The 21,809-nt window shown below is 38.9% G+C and overlaps 1 protein-coding gene across 1 annotated transcript in view; it reads right to left on the reverse strand.

Moving 5' to 3' along the window:
- Nucleotides 1-21,809, reverse strand: part of ATP13A1 (ATPase 13A1) — a gene marked incomplete in the record, with an annotated part of 348,893 nt that overhangs the window by 67,206 nt on the left and 259,878 nt on the right. The window contains 1 exon segment of the mRNA XM_053717905.1: nucleotides 9,982-10,124. Within this exon segment, the coding sequence (XP_053573880.1) occupies nucleotides 9,982-10,124 (143 nt within the window).

Raw genomic sequence — 21,809 nt, forward strand, 5'->3', positions numbered from 1 at the left:
TTTCAGCCCCCGCGAGCCTAACAGCCCACAGGGAAAAAAAGAGTCAAATTTTTGAAGGTAAGAAAAAATGATTAATTCAAATGCATTATCCCAAATATGAAACTGACTGTCTGAAAATAAGGAATGTTGAACATTCTGAGTCAAGGCAAATAAATGTTTGAATACATATATTTAGAACTTTATAAACAAAGTGCCCAACCATAGCTTAGAGTGTCACAGAAAATAAGATTTACTTACCCCAGGACACTCATCTACATGTTTGTAGAAAGCCAAACCAGTACTGAAACGAGAATCAGCAGAGGTAATGGTATATAAATAAGAGTATATCGTCGATCTGAAAAGGGAGGTAAGAGATGAATCTCTACGACCGATAACAGAGAACCTATGAAATAGACCCCGTAGAAGGATATCACTGCATTCAAATAGGCAATACTCTCCTCACATCCCTCTGACATTCACTGCACGCTGAGAGGAAAACCGGGCTCCAACTTGCTGCGGAGCGCATATCAACGTAGAATCTAGCACAAACTTACTTCACCACCTCCATAGGAGGCAAAGTTTGTAAAACTGAATTGTGGGTGTGGTGAGGGGTGTATTTATAGGCATTTTGAGGTTTGGGAAACTTTGCCCCTCCTGGTAGGAATGTATATCCCATATGTCACTAGCTCATGGACTCTTGCTAATTACATGAAAGAAAGGAAAATTGAGGACGACAAGGAGATTAACTTCATCCCCCCACGTCTAACCCAGCTTGCCGTCCGGGACAGAAAATCGAGGACCCCTCAACCCATCAGGACTGGGGTCCTCCAGCACTGCCAAAACATAACGTAGCAAGACACGAAGGCGCGCCAGTCTAAAACTAAAGGCAACAAAAAGAAGAAAGAGAGAAAGCTCTGAAAATAGAGGGGAAGGAACTACGCCAACACAAGGAAAACAGGATGATTAATATAATCCCCAAGGAAATATTAACAAGTTAATAGATATATAGATCTTCCTGCGCTAAAGGCCAAAAAAACTGACACTAAAGCTAAATCAATAGGGCGATTCTAATTAATAAAATAAATTTAATTATATGGAATTATATTAAAAGATGAATAGAGTCAATACAGTAAAATATGACAGATTAAAAAGGCTCTTTAAAAATACAATACATTCAATTTAAAATAAAAATTGATTAGTATACACAGTTAGTGTATGGTGAATTAGTATATATAAAAAGTACGATTGTGATGATACAAACAAAATATAAAAAACAATAAAACAACAGTTGGATAAAAGTTGATTATATTCTCGTGTGTGGACAAACGGTTAAATAAAGGCAGACGATTACAAAAGCCAAATGTAAGTTAGTATACACAATTAGTGCAGACCAGTGATGTGCGGTGACTTCAGAGGCTGGTGAGGCAGTGGCTAGGAATCGGATACGCCTTCATTCTTTAGATATCCTTTGTTGAAGAAATAGCAATGTACATGGGCGAGCCAATCGCATGAGGTATCTATATGCAGCGACCAATCAGTATCTATTGAGCATATCTAGATCTGATTTTCTTCATTCTTTTGATATCCTTTGTTGAAAATCATATCTAAATATGCTCAGATGCTACTGAGAATATTTAGATATGATTTTCAACAAAGGATATCTGATTTTCTTCATTCTTTTGATATCCTTTGTTGAAAATCATATCTAAATATGCTCAGTAGCTACTAAGCATATTTAGATATGATTTTCAACAAAGGATATCAAAAGAATGAAGAAAACCAACAATGTAAGAGGACAGTGACTCAAGGTGTGCAGGGTCCTACTGTGTTATGGTTTAGAAAATAGCATGAGAGGGGATGAAGCAGATGTCAGATTTGTATCTGGTCAGACAGTGAGTAGGTGGGTTAGGCAGGCTTTATATTTATGGTTTTGAGGCATGAAGTTCTACAAAATGTCTGGAAAAGAGAGGCATCCAAATAGCTTATGGTGAGTAAGTAGTGAGAGAAAAGCCTACACAGTATATATCAGATATAATACAGTGGCGTATTTAGGTTTTTCTAGGCACTAAAAATTCTGCTGCCCCCCCACCCCACCCCACCCCCACAGGTTTTAGGCTTTTTTTAGCCATAATACTTTTTGGTCAGGGTGCAACATGCCTTTTTTATTTTTCATGCTATTTTTAAACTAAATCAGAATAGAAGAGGGAGAGCAAGGAAGAGAATGAAGGAGCTGGGAGGGTAGACAGATGAGGGAGAGCAGGGAGAGGAGATAACACTGATTTCCATTGGTGGATTTAATCAGCAGCTTTATTAACTGTTGTTCCCAGTAAAATACACTTTTACACTCACACACACTAAGACACACAGACATAAAGACACATTCACACACAAAGTTACACACCCACAGACATAAAGACACATTCACACACAAAGTTACACACCCACAGACATAAAAACACTAACACACAGACACAGACATAAAGACACTTACATTCACACACACAGTTACACAGACATAAAGACACTTACATTCACACACACAGTTACACAGACATAAAGACACTTACATTCACACACACAGTTACACAGACAAAGACACTTACATTCACACACACAGTTACACAGACAAAGACACTTACATTCACACACACAGTTACACAGACATAAAGACACTTACATTCACACACAGTTACACAGACATAAAGACACTTACATTCAAAGTTACACAGACATAAAGACACACACACACACACAAAGACACAAACTCTCTCACAAACACACACTGGGCATTATCAATTTGGCACCATCACAGTTTAACTTGTGTAACAGAAAATAGTGCTATACTATAAGAAACAGTGCACACTTATAAGTCCCTTATGCTCACAGTATCAGTTGTCTGCAGAGGAGAAAGGCCATAAAAAACGGCAGGGGAAAAAAAAAAAGATAATTTTTAAAGTCATAAACTTACCTTGCCTGACGGTCTGGTCTTCTCCGTCCTGAAAGCCCCAACCCCCGTTGTCTCTTCACTGCTACATTCCAGCAGTTAGGGAAGTTAGACAGCATGTCATAAACAAGCCCAGCTGTCAAAGGTCCCACGGCACCGGCAGAAGTATCACTCTGATCCCTGCACAGTGCACTTAGTGCCTAAAGTTTAATCATAGCTGAGTCATGGCACATGGGGCAGAATAAAAAATACAGCCCTTTTAATGTGCTCAGTTTGCGTGGCTTATGGCTCTATAATAAAAAATACAGCCTTTTTAATGTGTTCAGTTTGCGTGGCTTATGGCTCTATAATAAAAAATACAGCCTTTTTAATGTGCTCAGTTTGTGTGGCTAATATACTGCTGCAGCCTGCAGTATATAAGCCACGCAAACTGAACACATTAAAAAGGCTGTATTTTTTATTATAGAGCCATAAGCCACGCAAACTGAACACATTAAAAAGGCTGTATTTTTTATTATAGAGCCATAAGCCACGCAAACTGAACACATTAAAAAGGCTGTATTTTTTATTATAGAGCCAGCCAGGATGTGTTACCTTATGTTTCTCTGCAGGTTGCGCCCCGTGTACCCGTTTCTCCCCAGGCTAGTGGCTACTGCCGGTTTGCCCGCCACTATGAGGCCCTGATTTCAACACAGTCAGTGTGAGGTTCCATTCCCACCATCCATAGCAGCCGCTGCTTGTTGTGTGTCTGCGCCTGCGGCTATGATGTGGATGTGTTGCCCCTGTCTGGACTCAGACACCAATAATAAAGGGCCAATTCTTGAGTGCCCCGGCCCCAAAAAGTGCCGCCCCCTCAAATCTGCCAACCTAGGCCATAATATGCCCATGCGCCCGGCACTCATCACAACAGACTCAGACTTGCTGTCGTCTGATTGGCTGAGAGGCGGCAACGGCTCCCGAGGCTTTCAGAGTCAAGCCTCCGGTGGGAGCAGTATGGGCCGCAAGAGAGCACTGCAATGGCACCTATTCTCCTCCTGGTGGCAGTGTCTCAGCGGCCCATAGACTTCAATAATAGCTTGCATTCATATTGCGCAATAGAAGGATAGCTGGCAGGACTCTAGTTGCGCAATATGAATGTCAATGTATTTCTGTTACGTTTTTTTTTTATAGTAACACATCAAAATAATAAAGTACTGATTTTGGTGGAGGGGTGGGGGGGTCACCTTTTTATTAAAAAAAAAAAAAGATTTTATTATTTTTATTTTTATATAAAAAAAAGGCTGTAATACCTAGATTGGCCAGGGGAGGCACTGCCTCACCTGCCTCCAATGAGTGCACGTCACTGGTGCAGACAAGGTTGTGCTATGATGAAAATGATGCAGTCAGGGTTATATTTTGTTGCATATATTGCTTTGCATAAGTAGACAGTGTTATTATGCAAAGAGTTGACAATGTTATTGTGCAAGAAAGCAGAAATGCTAAGACAATAGTCTCTTAGAGAGATTACTTATCTTGTATAGATTCCATTAAAAGGATAACACAGTGTTGGAAGAAATTTGTTGGATATCACATCAATTTCGATAATGCAGTTGAGAATTAGTTTAAGATATCTATAAACCGCTCCGTTCCAGGGGGTCGCTGTGTCCGCACCTAGATTGCTCGTCTGATCTTTTTTCAAAAAGCCGGGTAAGTGGAAATGGTCTGACGCTGCAGACTACGGTGGCCTAGTTAGGCCAAAACAAGAAGCAACACGTTTCGGATAAGTCCTTTCTCAAGTTTCTGATGAAATAGCAGCAAAAAGGCTCCTTTTATAACAGAGCAGTGAATTATTTAAAGCGGTATCTCACATGCAATTCAAAAGGTTCACAGCTGCTGACAATATAGCAAGCTCAAAGTCATGCAATTTCCCAGGCAGGATATGGAATCTGCTGTGCTGAACCTTCAGACTAGCTTTGGGGCGGCCTTGCTGTGTAGAATGTGCAGCCTTGGAAGAGATACTGCTGACGTTGCCATCAGCATGCCAAGTAAGAGGGGGCAGAAGAAAATAGGTCCGGGTCTGGAGGGAGGAAAAGGGGTTTAGGGAGGGATCACCAGGGTTGCAAAAAAACTTTGACTTTGAGCTTGCTACATTGTCAGCAGCTGTGAACCTTTTGAATTGCATGTGAGATAACTCTTTAAATAATTCACTGCTCCGCTATAAAAGGAGCCTTTTTGCTGCTATTTCATCAGAAGCTTGAGAAAGGACTTATCCGAAATGGGTTGCTTCTTGTTTTGGCCTAGTTAGGCCACCGTAGTCTGCAGCGTCAGATCCGACGAGCAATCTAGACGCGGACACAGCGGTTTACAGATATCTTAAACTAATTCTTGACTGCATTATCGACATTGATGTGATAACACAGTGTTGGAAATCCTTTTAATGGAATCTATATGAGATAAGGAATCTCTCTAAGAGACTATTGTCTTAGCATTTCTGCTTTCTTGCACAATAACATTGTCAGCTCTTTGCATAATAACACTGTCTACTTATGCAAAGCAATATATACAACAAAATATAACCCTGACTGCATAATTTTCATCATAGCACAACTTTGTCTGCACTAATTGTGTATATTAACTTACATTTGGATTTTGTAATTGTGTCTGCCTTTATTTAACCGTTTGTCCACACACCAGAATATAATCAACTGTTATTTTATTGTTTTTATTATTTTGTTTGTATCACCACAACCATACTTTTTATATATACTAATTCACCATACACTAACTCATTGTGTATACTAATCAATTTTTATTTTAAATTGAATGTATTGTATTTTTAAAGAGCCTTTTTAATCTGTTATATGTTACTATATTGACTCTATTCATCTTTTAATATAATTCCATATAATTAAATTTATTTTATTAATTAGAATCGCCCTATTGATTTAGCTTTAGTGTCAGTTTTTTTGGCCTTTAGCGCAGGAAGATCTATCTATAACGAAAGGCAAAACTTACCTCCACCCAGAGGATTGGGCCCCTGAAGCCTCAGAGGCAACCGCTTCCCCAGAGGGCTGATCTGACCTAGACGATCCCTGGTTAACCGAACACGGAGAGTATCTCACTAACGTTTCCCTCCCTGAAAGATGTAAATGCGTCAATGCCAAAGAAATGGCCACGCAGAACTGTGCAGTAACCTCTGAAGAAAACAAGCCGCCTTCCGGAGAAGGGGTAACAGAATTAGGGACACCTGCTTGCATAGCCAATGAAGATTCTAGGGCACTCACCACACGGGATATGGGGTCCCCAGGGGCAGAAGGCTCGGCGGACTCTAAGTTCCCTGTTTTGGGAGAAAAGAGCAATCTAAAGCAGCATGCAGAACATAACTGATGGGCATGGATTGCCCGGGCCATTTCATACTCTTTGGAAGAAGTAGAATCTGAATCAGAGACATCCATCTCCAAAAAAATCAGAATCCTCCATAACTAGGATAGAAATTATGGATAGGGAAAAACATTAAAACGGCACCTTACACCTCCAATGGCTGGGGCACTCACCACCTCCTATGACCCAGACAAGTAGCGAAACAGACTCTCTCCGTTGCCACGAGGTCAGGAATACGGAAATGGTGACTAGAAACGTGACCACGCCTGGTCACAAGGTACACCGTGCAGGCCAAAGAAAAATGCGCCAAAGTCACAAGGGACGCGCAGCCTGACAAAACAGGCCGTTATGTTCCGATACAGCCACAAGCCCAAATATCACTACACATTAGCAGATAGAATAACATAAAAAACATGATTAAAGTTCCCCCTGTTCAATAACACCCCCTCAGGAGATATTAACCCTCGATTCCATAAGATAAAGGAGTCCCAATAAGACCCTGACTTCTTAGTTTACATTACATTTCACATATTTAAGTAAAATGAAACAATCTTTCCGGAATCTACGTCGTGGAACAGGAACACGGCCCTTCAAGTGTGGCAGATAGAAGCCTCGCTTCTGACAGACTTGAGTGAATAAAGCAGGCAGCGAAACTCATCAACGCTGATTGCTAAGGAGCTGTTAATATGAGTCGGGATAGTTTCCCAGAAAAACTCTCCCTGCATCTCCGGACTCTAACTTTCGTCCATCCAGTCCCATTCCGAAGAGTACTACCCCCCATAAGAGACTATATTTAATCTTCCGACACTTCTCTGCCAACCTCCTGTGACGAAAGGGAAAGAATGACTGGGGGATGAGGGAAGTGGGGGAGGTATTTAAGCCTTTGGCTGGGGTGTCTTTGCCTCCTCCTGGTGGCCAGGTTCTGAATTACCAAAAGTAATGAATGCAACTGTAGACTCTCCGTTTAAGAAGAAAATTGTATTTTCATCTCAATCATAACAAAGAAAAAATTTGGGTTTTATGTCCCTTTAAGTTTCACAAAATAGTTCTGAATTTTTGTGATATGAGAGTTGTCACATCTCTCTGGATTTATTTATTTAACAAACATAATTGAAGTATAGTCATTTATGGTTTAGGTATTTAAGCTACACAAAACACACCCTTACGTTTCCTTAAAGTGGTATTTTTAAATATAAATGTAATCAAATTATCAGTCGATATTTAGGACTTATTTTGAGCTACATAATTTGTGAATTTAAGTTTTAGCTACGTTTTTTTTTTATTGCCATTTCTTGAACTTGTAATTATTTCACATTTATAACCACTCTTACTGGCCTTTAATTTTGCTATTTGGATAATCCAACGCCTATACTTATAAAAATATAATCCCACGTTTCACTTCAGTTATCAATAATTTGTGCAAGAACAAACCAGGAAAATTAGTAACTAGATCAAGAGGAACAGACTAAAAACATAACAGCTTTCTCACAGAGTTTACTGTAATGTGATGCAGCATAAACATTTTTAAACCTTCCTATAACCATGCTTTGTGGAAACACTCTGCCAGTAAACAAGTTCTCAAGTAGAGAACCTGTCTGTCTGCAATTGCCACTTGTGATGCAGAATTGCACAAGAGCTCTCTTGCACAATGCCTTCCCTGCTCTTGCGCAACTAATTGCATGACAATCTCCCCCAACAAGTGAGTGTTGAGTTGATTTATCTCGCCACCTCTGAGCAGAAGCAGTTGCAGCTTCTTAAAGGGACATGGAACTCCAAATTTTAGTTTCATGACTCAGAGAATGCAATTTTAAACATTCCAATTTACTTCTAGTATCTGTTTCATTATTTAGGTATCCTTTGTTGAAGAAATAGAAATGCACATGGGTGAGCGAATCACGAGGTATCTATGTGCAACCACCAATCAGCAGCTACTGAGCCTATTTAGATATGCTTTTCAACAAAGGATATCAAGAGAATAAAGCAAATTAGAAAGTAAAATTGGAAAATTGTTTAAAATTGCATTTCTAAATCCTGAAAGCAAATAATTGGGTTTCATGTCCCTTTAAATTTGTGGTTGCAGGCTTAAGGCATCACAAAGCCTCAAAAGCTGCATATGCATCTTAATAAATATTTAGAGAGTAGAGTCAACAGATATGTTGATATGGTCAAGGGTTTAGTTCATTAAATGAGAGAGTAATTAAACATACAAAATACAGGTAGCCCTCAGTTTACGTCGGGGTTAGGTTCCAGAAGGAATGGTTGAAAATCGAAACCGTTGTAAATTGAAACCCAGTTTATAATGTAAGTCAATGGGAAGTGAGGGAGTTAGGTTCCAGGCCCCTCTCAAAATTGTCATAAGTAACACCCAATACATTATTTTTAAAGCTTTGAAATGAAGACTTTAAATGCTAAACAGCATTATAAACCTAATAAAATAATCACACAACACAGAATATATAATTAAACTAAGTTAAATGAACAAAAACATTTGCAAAACAGCATTATAAACCTAATAAAATCACACAACACAGACTTCACTTGCATTTTTCTGCAAACAGTTCTTTCTATGCATTCCAATCTGGACTGATTTATAGACAGGAAGATCTTGTTCCTTTGCAAGCTGCTCGATAGCTCAGGTCTGGTTAAACTTATTAATTTCAGCTTGCTTGGCTTTGCTGCAACACAAGCGGACAGCTCCACCTACTGGCTATTTTAATAAATGCACTGCTTCTCAATGCTTTTTAATAGCAGTCACATGACTGGAAAAAAAGGTTGTTATTCTCAAACGGTGTAAATGGAACCGTTGTAAAACAAGGCCACCTGTATTCACTGCTGTGTGGCCTTTTTAAATAGAAGACCATAAATTAAAAATCTTTTGGAATGTTTTTTGGCCCAGAAGCCCCGTTTCCTCAAGCATGTCAATGTATCACCATATAACAAACTTTTTTTCCTCTCTCTATCCAATAGCCTTACTTAAAAGGGACAGCAAACAGCTTGAATTTTTTTTTTTATATAAAATGTATAGTTCTACATAATGAAACATTTATTCTGCCCCCTTTTCGTGTGATTTAGCTCTGAAAATTTAGCAGTGGCTGGTCTTGTAGTTAGCAGATTAAAGGGACACTCAACTCAAAACAAAACTTTCATGATTCAGATAAGTTGGCAACTTTAAACAACTTTCCAATTTACTTCTATTAACTAAATAAACACAGTATTTCTATATTTATAGTTTGAGTCACTAGCTCCTACTGAGCATGTGCAAGAATTCACAGAATATGCGTATATGTATTTTGTGATTGGATGATGGCTGTAACATGATACAGGAGGAGTGGTAATAGACAACTGAAATTTGTCAGAAAAAAAAATATCTACAACTCATTTGAAATTCAGACAAAGTGCTATTATATTGTCTTATGGTGCATTTGGTGTTAATGGAAATCTACTGTATTTACTGGTCCTTTAAAGCCCAGATTGGCTCCTCCAAATAAGGCAAAAAGTGGCTATTGAAAAATAGTTGCAGGATGAAAATGTGTTTAGGAAATAACATGGCTGATGTGCTTTAGAAACACAACATTAATGTAATGTAAGAGGTTTACTGTCCCTTTAAGGGAAATCTGGTGGGTTTTAGGACTGTCACTGAGGAAGGGGGTCTGTGGGAGGAGGTAGGTAGGTAAAAGAATCCCTATGTTGTTTCTCACCTGGACTCAGTTCTTGCCAATGCCCCTCGGTACAAATATATGAGACTGCAGAAATGGACAAAGAACTGTAAGAGTACAGTCAGGATTGTGTACAAGTTGAAGATATTGGGCAGTGGTCGTTCTCTGGAGAGGTATTTCAGAGGCTAAAATAATTAAAAGATGAGAAGAAATCAAAGTGATTACAGTTACCAGCTTTAAAAACTTTAAAATTTTAAAAAAATAAATTTTAAAAAAATTCTGAATATTTTTGCTGTCCAAGCTTTTTTTTCTTCATTTTTTTTTTGATATAGCTCTAGAATGACAAATATTTTAATAAACTGAAAATGCATTTTCCACATAGTTTAAGCTGTTTCTAAAGTAGGTCAGATAAGTCACTTTAAAATCATTGTGCTTAAAAAGGACATGAAACCCAGATTTATTTATTTTTTCATGATTCAGATAGAGTACACTTTTTTTTTTTTCCCAAAAAAGTTTTATTAAGTTTTATCCGTATACATACAGTGAAGTTACATTGTAAACTTAAAATACATATTAATTTACAACTCTACAACTTAACAAGAGTCAGCTTTGCGTGTTAAAGTGGATTTCCAGAAATTCATCACATTACTCAAATTAGTCATCAATAAACACCCAGTATTGCAGGTCAGCGCTGCGTTTCCCATCACCTATACATATATCTATGCATACATACATACATACATACATAGTGTCCTTTAGGCCTAGTGTCTCATTCCAGAGGCGGAAAGGGCCGAGCTAGCCGTGTTCGTGTAAACCATGTTTTTGTTAAGTCCCAATATAGTTTGATGTCTAAGAATACCTCTTTTCATTGGACTTTAAAATAACCATACTCCTCCAATTGTAGAGTGTCCTCTACATGTTTCAGCCACTCCTCCACCATAGGCGGTACTGGGTTTTTCCATCTGCTGGCTATTAAGGACCTAGCTGAATTTAAGGAGAACTTTAGCACCCTTTGTCTGAGTTGACATATTTTTGGGAAGAGCATTTAATAAGGCTATCTCAGGGGTTAGCCCAAATGCATCTCCCACTAGGTGTTGTAGAAAGAATTCTATTTCCTGCCATAGGGGTTTAATTATGGGGCAGTTCCACCACATATGGGACATTGAGCCTTTCTGCTTACACCCTCTCCAGCACATGTCAGACGAAAGCGGATATATACTTTTTAGGCGTGATGGGGTCAGATACCACCTAGATAATATCTTGTAATTAAGCTCTAGTATCTTTGTAGATGATGAAGACTTCTTAACTAGGGAGTAAACTATATTCCACTCCTTGTCACTCAGTTCAATGTTTAGGTCTTGCTGCCATTTGTATGTGTATGTCGGTCGTGTTGTCCTACCATCTGCCATCAATATAGATTTTGCCAATGATAATGTATGTCTAAGAGGGCCCTGGGAGCTACAAACGTTCTCAAAACGAGTCAGGGGTCTCGTCCAGTCAGATTTATATTTAGATGTATCTACTAAGTGTTGTAGCTGTTTGTACTTTAACCAATTTGTGAAAACCCCATTTATTATATCCCCTAACTCATGCCTTCCTTTCACCCTCTGTCCGTTTAAGATAGAGTGAATGGGCACAGTATAACCAATCTCTTCAGGTATCCTGTTTACATGTCCATACTCCATAAACTCTGCATTCATAGACACTGGAGTTAGTGGTGACCTCAACGTAGATATAAGGTTGTGTCTTTAAAATCTCATCCCATATTGTAAACACTGAAGTATAGATTTTAAAAGAGCTAGCTGCTTCTGGTCTATGTGATTTTGGAATCCAGCATAAGGCTCCCACTTGTGGGGTTTTCAATATGTGTGAGTCAATCGTTATCCAAGCTTTCATGTGAGCATTCCTGTGCCAGTCTAGTATTCTTTGAACACCGATGGCTCTATAGTACGCCTCTATACAGGGAAGCCCAACCCCACCTCCAGCGAGAGTTCTGTAAAGTGTGTTCCGATCAACCCGAGGCTTTACCAAACCCCACACATACTTATTTAACAGTACCTGAAGATTTTTTATAAAACTGGGTGGGAGTAGAATTGGGAGTGCCTGCATAATATATAATATTCTAGGAAAAGTTGTCATTTTTAAAGTTTGCATCCTGCCCCACCAACAAAAGGGCTTCAAAGCCCATACCCTCAGATCAGCCTGTGTAGTATTATATAGCGACGTGAAATTAAGGTTAAAGAGTAATTTATGTTTGGGTGTTAGTTTGATACCTAGGTATTTAATGACTTTGGATTGGAGTTGATAAGGGCAGTTTTCCATTAAGGATTCTAACTCAACTTTTGTCAGGCTTACATTTAGTATTTCAGACTTTTGATGATTGATCGAAAAATATGACAATCTACCAAACTCTCTGAACTCCTCAGTCACAGCTGGTAAAGATGTGGACAGGGAAGAAAGAGACAGCAGCACATCGTCTGCATACAACGAGACTTTGTATTCATTGTGCCCCAGAGGTATTCCCCTTATTAGCTCATTCTGTCTTATGCGCGTGGCTAACGTCTCAATTCCCAGTACAAATAGCAGCAGGGACAGGGGACACCCCCCCTGTCTTGTCCCATTTCCTATCTGGAAGGCGTCTGACAGTACGCCATTCAGCTTTATCTTTGCCGTCGGTCTAACTTACAGTGATTGAATTCTCTTTATGGCTAGTTCCCCAAAACCGAATTTCTTCAGGGTGGCAAACAGAAAAGACCAGTTAAGGCAGTCAAACGCCTTTTCCGCGTTGGACATTCACAAGATAGAATCTATTCCATGTGTCTTAGCATATTCAATTAACTGCAGGGCTCTAATGGTATTGCCCCTGGCTTCTCTGCCAGGGACAAATCCCATCTGATCAGTGTGCACCAACAGCGAGAGGAGGGGCTAATCCTGGCTGCTATAGATAGAGCATACATTTTTTTAACAACTTCCCAATTTACTTCTGTTATCAAATTTGCTCCATGCTCTTGGTACCAGTTAAAGGAGAAATAATGCACTACTAGGAACTAGCTGAATATATCATGTGAGCCAATAATAGAGGCATATACATGCATCCACCAACCATTGCTGCTCCTGAGCCTACCTAGCTATACTTTTCAACAGTGGATATCAAAAAAACAAATTAAAATAGATAATAAAAGTAAATTGGAAAGTTGTTTATAATTGCATGCTCTATATGAATTATTACATATTTTGGTGGGTTTCATATCCTAGGTACTCTCTGTACTGTAATGTTTGTACTTTGCTGGTTTAAGTAATCAAAATAATAATAACACACAATATAATGCCTGTCACGGATATCAGACGGCTAAGGCTACCCCCCACCCCCCTACAACCTCACCCCTGTTGTTTCTCAGTGGTTTTGGGCTCCTCAGAGCAACCACCATCTCCGTAAGCTGTTTGCTTGCTTTGTGTTGGCTTGTTTTTGTGTTCAGAGAAAAGTTGGTGTATGACCAGGAAAACCCTCCTAGGCTGGCCGGGCTCCTGGAACTCCCGGTCGGCTGCTTTACAACGGACACCCGCCTAACCCCTCTCAGGCTAGCCAGGCTCCTGGAACTCCCGGTCGGCCACAGGACAGCAGAACACCCGCTAAATTTAACCCAGGTCGCTCCAGCAACCATGTGCCCCAGAGCTCTGCTCTTTTGGGTATTAGTAGCCCCTGGGGAGTACAAGGGGTGGGGGAATTGCAGGAGGGGAGCTCCTTTTGGAACTGGGGGTTTTGGACACCCTAACCTGATTTTTGGACTGTGGCATCTGGGGACCGAGAGCTTTAAAATGACACCCAGGAAGTGCCGCCGCTCCACCGGGATCACCCAAAACCGCCACCCCTATGTATTGGGATTATGTGAGACTGTGGCTCCTATGGAGGTGCCAGGCTGTCTAGAGGGGCGGGAATGGCGGGAAAATAGTGGGATTGTCCAGGGTCTTATCAAGAAGAGCTGACTGTATAAAAGGAGTGTGTGTTTTCAATAAAATGAGTATGCAACAGAAGAACAAAGTTTAGTGCCCCATCCAGTAAATGATTCTAGACAACTGAGCTTCTAGTAAGCCATTCCTATTTCGTGTGCTGTCACCATAAATGTGAGGGAGAAAAAGTACGAGCAAATATGAGCAATATCTATGTCATGGCCCATATCCCTAAGTAATATTTACCAGCGAGTACCCCTCAGAATTGCCCACTCCCATGTATATAGGTAACTCTAGAGCACCTCCCCCTCCTCCTAGAGATGTCCAGCCAAATAGATAAACTAGGTAAAAGGGAGGGAGACTGGTAAGTATTACCAGGGATAGGGGCCAAGATATAGAAATTGCTGATGATATTTTGGCGATAATTTCTAGTTATCTTGGCCCTTCCTGGTATCACTTACCAGTAAAAAGAACAAAAAGCAGTAACGAAATCCAAATTTAGCAGAAGCAAATTGAACAACATCCAATTTATAAAGGTATGATGAGATTTCTGACAAGCCTGACAAATATCTTCAGGTGTAGCATCCGCCTCTAGAGCCCAGGAAGTTGCAACTGCCCTTGGGCCTAAGTCCCTCTGGAATCTGTTCACCCTTCTTTTTATGCGCTCTTAAAATGGCTTAATCCAATTGTGTATAGTAGATTTTGTAGGAGCTTGATTGACCCAACCGAGGTCTTTTTAGCAGTAACTAAAACTTTCTGTCTTGCAAAAGGAGTGTGTTCTTTGCCATAAATATGCAGACAGCGTACCACATCCAAACCTTACAACGGCTTCCTTTGCAACAGCTGTTTATCTGGGAAAAAAATTGGTAAAATGATATCCCGATTCTTGTGAAAATCAGTTCGTAAAATAACCTTCTTTGATGAAAGGGAGAGCAATGGTTCCTTAACTGAAAGATCTAAATGCAGAATATAGAAAATGTGCAGATTTTTCTTTAAAGTAATAATAAAGTCTCCCCTTTCTAAAATCAGACCCGGAATGTTAGTGATATTTTAGATGGAATCTCATTCATCAGTTGTAACGAAGATGAAAGATGTGTCAGGTGGGAGGGTAATCTCTACACTAAAGCTAAAATTAACCTTACAAGATACCTAATTAACCCCTTCACTGCCAGGAATAATAGACGTGTGGTGCGCAGCCACAATTAGCAGCCTTCTAATTACCAACATACAATTACAAAATACTATTTCTGAACAAAGGGGATCCCAGAGAATCCTTTACAACCATTTTGGCCATGATTGCACAAGCAGTATGTAAATAATTTCAATGAGAAATCCAACATTTGTGAAAAAAGTGAAATCATTTTTTTATTTGATTGCATTTGGCGGTGAAATGGTGGCATTAAATATACCAAAATGGGCCTAGATCAATACCTTGGGTTGTGTACTTAAAATATATATATAGTTTTGACAAGTAAATAAAAAAACATTTTCTCTATTTCTGTTTAACTAGGAGTGATAGCAAAAATGCTAAACATTCTCCGGTATTTTGGGCAAGGTTTTCTCTGAAAGGAATGCTAGCATAAAGGGTTCCTGCATAGTCATCCAGTTGAGCTCCTTTGCCCATGTTATGTTCTCTGATTGTATTAGAGAGAGTGCTTTGTTATCCAGCAGCCAGGTAGGGCAGTGACCACCGGTAGTAAAATGTGATCTAGTCATTCCCCTAGCATTTCAAACAATGAGTCTATTCCTGCCACCATGGGCCAACCAGGAGAATTGACTTGAGTTTTACTCTTGGAATTTCTACTAGCAGGTAGGAGAGGTCAAATCAGTTGCCATAAATCCATTTTTCACTGCTGTATCAATGTTAATTAACTTTTTTTTTTTTTTTTTAAACTACTAGTGGGGTCACAGGATAATTTATGATAGAGAACTTCATTATTTAGTCGTCTATATGGTCCCTATTGGATATTACTTAAATTAAAGGGACATAAGACCCAACATATTTCAGATAGAGCATGTAATTTTTAACAACTTTCTAATATACTTCAACTATCAAATTTTCTTTGTTTTCCCTGTAACTTTTGGTCTTAAAATTCAGGACCTTCTCAGCCTTATGCGAGTGTTCAGTGTAAACAATTTGGTTGCCAATAGTGAGTAAAATTTGTAAAAAGAACTTTTTCAAAACTAGCTTTCTAACAAAAGTACTAACATCAAGCATAGTTTCAAAAAAATCAAAAGAAGGTGCAATGTGATTTGTGCAGGTATAATTGTAAAACTGGACAGAATATAAATAGAACCTAATTCTCTCTCTTGATTATGCTTGGATATCTGTGTGCTTTCTCCCTTTTTTTGGTGTGCTGGCTGTCAGAGTATTTCACTAAATCACTAAATTTTTCCATCTAGATTTGCTAGTACCTTCAATAGTGTCCTTCTCACTCGACCCTGACTCATTACTGGTGGCCTTAGTAGTGTCAATGTCCTAATCTATACTTTACATTACATTTGTGGAATTACGAATGATAACTTTTTATTTTGAGATTTTTTTCTCAATCTTATTTGGTTTCTTAGAATTTTGCAAAGTATACACTATATTTAATGTGTAATCCTTAGTGCCCCTATTGTATTTATGGACGTTTCTCTCAGAGAGATCCTTATCTAGTTTGCTAATGGTATCCTTTAATTGTTTGTGATAGTCCTATATTTTTGAGTATCTTCAAATGGCTTCAATAAATTATATAAAATGTATCCACTTCCAAAACTATATTATTATCTATTTCCTTTCTTTTTGTGTAACCATTTGGTTCAAGAGAATAGTGGAGCATTTTGACAAAGTTTCATTCCACTCTTCAATAAAGTCCGGAATATTTACAGCAAAGGAATGACATAGTTTCCTTCTAGGTCCTCTCAGAACTTTAGATTCTTATAGGAATAGTTTAGCCAAAATTAAACTTTCATGATTCAGATAAAGCAGGCAATTTTTAATCAACTTTCTAATGTACTCCTATTATCAATTTTGCTTTGTTCTCTTGATATGTTTATTTGAAAAAGCAAGAATGTAAGCATAGGAGCAGGCCCATTTTTGGTTTGGCACCTGGGTAGCACTTTCTGATTGGTGTCTAAATGTAACTGCTACCCAGGTGCTCAAACAAAAATGGGCCGGCTCCTAGGCTTAGATTCAAATAAAGATACAAAGAGAAGAAAATTTGATAAGAGTAAATTAGAAATTTGCTTAAAGGGACAGTCTACACCAGAATTTTTATTGTTTTAAAAGATAGATAATCCCTTTATTACCCATTTCCCAGTTTTGCATAACTAACACATTTATAATAATATACTTTTAACCTCTGTGATTATCTTGTATCTAAGCCTCGGCAAACTGCCCCTTTTTTCAGTTCTTTTGACAGACTTGCAGTCTAGCCAATCAGTGCCTGCTCCCAGATAACTTCTCGTGCACAAGCACAGTGTTATCTATATGAAATACGTGAACTAACACCCTCTAGTGGTGAAAAACTGTTAAAATGCAATCTGGGCTTCAAGGTCTAAGAAATTAGCATATGAACCTCCTAGGTTAAGCTTTCAACTAAGAATACCAAAAGAACAAAGCAAAATTGGTGATAAAACATAATTTATGTAAGAACTTACCTGATAAATTAATTTCTTTCATATTGGCAAGAGTCCATGAGCTAGTGACGTATGGGATATACATTCCTACCAGGAGGGGCAAAGTTTCCCAAACCTCAAAATGCCTATGAATACACCCCTCACCACACCCACAATTCAGTTTAACGAATAGCCAAGAAGTGGGGTGATGAGAAAGGAGCAAAAGCATCAAACAAGGAATTGGAATAATTGTGCTTTATACAAAAAAATCATAACCACCACAAAAAAGGGTGGGCCTCATGGACTCTTGCCTATATGAAAGAAATGAATTTATCAGGTAAATTCTTACATAAAGGATGTTTTCTTTCATGTAATTGGCAAGAGTCCATGAGCTAGTGACGTATGGGATAGCAGATACCCAAGATGTGGAACTTCCACGCAAGAGTCACTAAAGAGGGAGGGATAAAATAAAGACAGCCAATTCCGCTGAAAAAACAATCCACAACCCAATCAAAAAGTTTTAATCTTTATAATGAAAAAAAACAAATTATAAGCAGAAGAATCAAACTGAAACAGCTGCCTGAAGTACTTTTCTACCAAAAACTGCTTCTGAGGAGGAAAAAACATCAAAATGGTAGAATTTAGTAAAAGTATGCAAAGAAGACCAAGTTGCTGCTTTGCAAATCTGATCAACAGAAGCTTCATTCTTAAAAGCCCAGGAAGTAGAAACTGACCTAGTAGAATGAGCCGTAATCCTTTGAGGCGGGGATTTACCCGACTCCACATAAGCATGATGAATCAAAAGCTTTAACCAAGACGCCAAAGAAATGGCAGAAGCCTTCTGACCTTTCCTAGAACCAGAAAAGATAAATAGACTAGAGGTCTTTATGAAATCTTTAGTAGCTTCCACAAAATATTTCAAAGCTCTTACTACATCCAAAGAATATAAAGATCTCTCCAGAGAATTCTTAGGATTAGGACACAACGAAGGGACAACAATTTCTCTACTAATGTTGTTAGAATTCACAACTTTAGGCAAAAATTTAAATGAAGTCCGCAAAACCGCCTTATCCTGAGGAAAAATCAGAAAAGGAGACTCACAAGAAAGAGCAGATAACTCCGAAACACTTCTAGCAGGAGAGATGGCCAAAAGGAACAAGACTTTCCAAGAAAGTAATTTAATGTCTAGAGAATGCATAGCCTCAAACGGAGGAGCCTGTAAAGCCCTCAAAACCAAATTAAGACTCCAAGGAGGAGAGATTGACTTAATGACAGGCTTGATACGAACCAAAGCCTGTACAAAACAATCAATATCAGGAAGATTAGCAATTTTTCTGTGAAACAGAACAGAAAGAGCAGAGATTTGTCCTTTCAAGGAACTTGCAGACAACCCCTTATCCAAACCATCCTGAAGAAACTGTAAAATTCTAGGAATTCTAAAAGAATGCCAAGAGAATTTATGAGAAGAACACCAAGAAATGGAAGTCTTCCAAACTCTGTAATAAATCTTTCTAGACACAGATTTACGAGCCTGTAACATAGTATTAATTACTGAGTCAGAGAAACCTCTATGACTAAGAATCAAGCGTTCAATTTCCATACCTTCAAATTTAATGATTTGAGATCCTGATGGAAAAATGGGCCTTGAGATAGAAGGTCTGGCCTTAACGGAAGCGTCCAAGGTTGGCAACTGGCCATCCGAACAAGATCCGAATACCAAAACCTGTGTGGCCATGCTGGAGCCACCAGCAGCACAAACGAACGTTCCATTATGATTTTGGAAATCACTTTTGGAAGAAGAACTAGAGGCGGAAAAATATAAGCCGGATGATAATTCCAAGGAAGTGACAACGCATCCACCGCTTCCGCCTGAGGATCCCTGGATCTGGACAGATACCTGGGAAGTTTCTTGTTTAGACGAGAAGCCATCAGATCTATTTCTGTAAGTCCCCATATCTGAACAATCTGAAGAAATACCTCTGGATGAAGAGACCATTCGCCCGGATGTAACGTCTGGCGGCTGAGATAATCCGCTTCCCAATTGTCTAAACCTGGGATGTGAACCGCAGAGATTAGACAGGAGCTGGATTCCGCCCATACAAGTATCCAAGATACTTCTTTCATAGCCTGAGGACTGTGAGTCCCACCTTGATGAGCAACAAATTGGTAATGCTTGTCTAGAAAAGAGAATCTCAGGAACTGATAGTGATCCGGATGAATAGGAATATGAAGATATGCATCCTGTAAGTCTATTGTGGACATATAATGCCCTTGCTGAACAAAAGGCAGAATAGTCCTTATAGTCACCATTTTGAATGTTGGTATCCTTATATAACGATTCAATATTTTTAGATCCAGAACTGGTCTGAAAGAATTCTCTTTCTTCTGTACAATGAACAGATTTGAATAAAACCCCAGACCCCGTTCCAGATCTGGAACTGGCACAATTACCCCAGCTGACTCCAGGTCTGAAACACATTTCAGAAAAGCCTGAGCCTTTACTGGGTTTACTGGAATGCGTGAGAGAAAGAATCTTCACAGGCGGTCTTATTTTGAAACCTATTCTGTACCCTTGAGAAACAATGTTCTGAATCCAATGATTTTGAATCGAACTGATCCAAACATCTTTGAAAAATCGTAACCTGCCCCCTACCAGCTGTGCTGGAATGAGGGCCGCACCTTCATGCAGACTTGGGAGCTGGTTTTGATTTCCTAAAAGGCTTGGATTTATTCCAGACTGGAGAAGGTTTCCAAACGGAGACCGTTCCTTTAGGGGAAGGGTCAGGCTTCTGTTCCTTATTCTGACGAAAAGGAACGAAAACGATTAGCAGCTCTATATTTACCCTTAGATTTTTTCCTTTCCCCCCAGTGACAGTTGAAATTATAGAATCCAACTGAGAACCAAATAACTTATTACCTTGGAAAGAAAGAGAAAGCAACGTTGACTTAGAAGTCATATCTGCATTCCAAGATTTAAGCCATAAAGCTCTTCTAGCTAAAATAGCTAAAGACATATACCTGACATCAATCATAATGATATCAAAAATGGCATCACAAAGTTATTAGCATGTTGAAGAAGTTTAACAATGCTATAAGCATCATGGTCCGACACTTGTTGTGCTAAAGCCTCCAACCAGAAAGTGGAAGCTGCAGCAACATCAGCCAAAGAAATAGCAGGCCTAAGAAGATTACCTGAACATAAATAAGCCTTCCTTAGAAATGATTCAAGCTTCCTATCTAAAGGATCCTTAAAAGAAGTACTATCTGCCGTAGGAATAGTAGTACGTTTAGCAAGAGTAGAAACAGCCCCATCAACTTTGGGGATTTTCTCCCAAAACTCTAATCTATCATACGGCAAAGGGTACAATTTCTTAAACCTTGGAGAAGGAGTAAATGAAGTACCCAGACTATTCCATTCCCTAGAAATTACATCTGAAATAGCATCAGGAACTGGAAAAACTTCTGGAATAACTACATGAGGTTTAAAAACCGAATTTAAACGCTTACTAGTTTTAATATCAAGAGGACTAGACTCCTCCATATCTAATGCAATCAACACTTCTTTCAGTAAAGAACGAATAAACTCCATCTTAAACAAATATGAAGATTTATCAGTGTCAATATCTGAGGCAGAATCTTCTGATCCAGAAAGATCCTCATCAGAGATAGATAAGTCAGAATGATGGCGGTCATTTAAAAATTCATCTGATTTATGAAAAGTTTTAAAAGACCATTGACGTTTACTAGAAGGAGGTATAACAGACAGAGCCTTCCAAATAGAATTAGAAACAAATTCTTTTACATTAACAGGAACATCCTGAACATTAGATGTTGACGGAGCAACAACAGGTAATGGATTATTACTAATGGAAATATTATCTGCGTTTGATAGTTTATCATGACAACTAACACAAACTACAGCCGGAGGAACAGTTGGCATAAGTTTACAACAAATGCACTTAGCTTTGGTAGAACCGACATCAGGCAGCGTCTTTCCAGAAGTAGATTCTGAACCAGGGTCAGGTTGTGATATCTTGCAATATGTAATAGAAAAAACAACATATAAAGCAAAATTATCAAATTCCCTAAATGACAGTTTCAGGAATGAGAAAAAATGCAAACAGAACAAGCTTCTAGAAACCAGAAGCAACTAAAAAGTGAGACTTAAATAATGTAAAAAAAACTGGCGCCAAGTATGACGCCCACATATTTTTTGGCGCCAAAAACGTCTGTAACAAACACGAGAGTCAAAAATGACGCAACTACGTGAAAACTTCCGGCGTCAACTAAGACGCCGGAAATTACGTTATTGACGTTAGACA

The sequence above is a fragment of the Bombina bombina genome, chromosome 6 (genome assembly GCF_027579735.1).
Source record: "Bombina bombina isolate aBomBom1 chromosome 6, aBomBom1.pri, whole genome shotgun sequence".
NCBI lineage: Eukaryota > Metazoa > Chordata > Amphibia > Anura > Bombinatoridae > Bombina > Bombina bombina.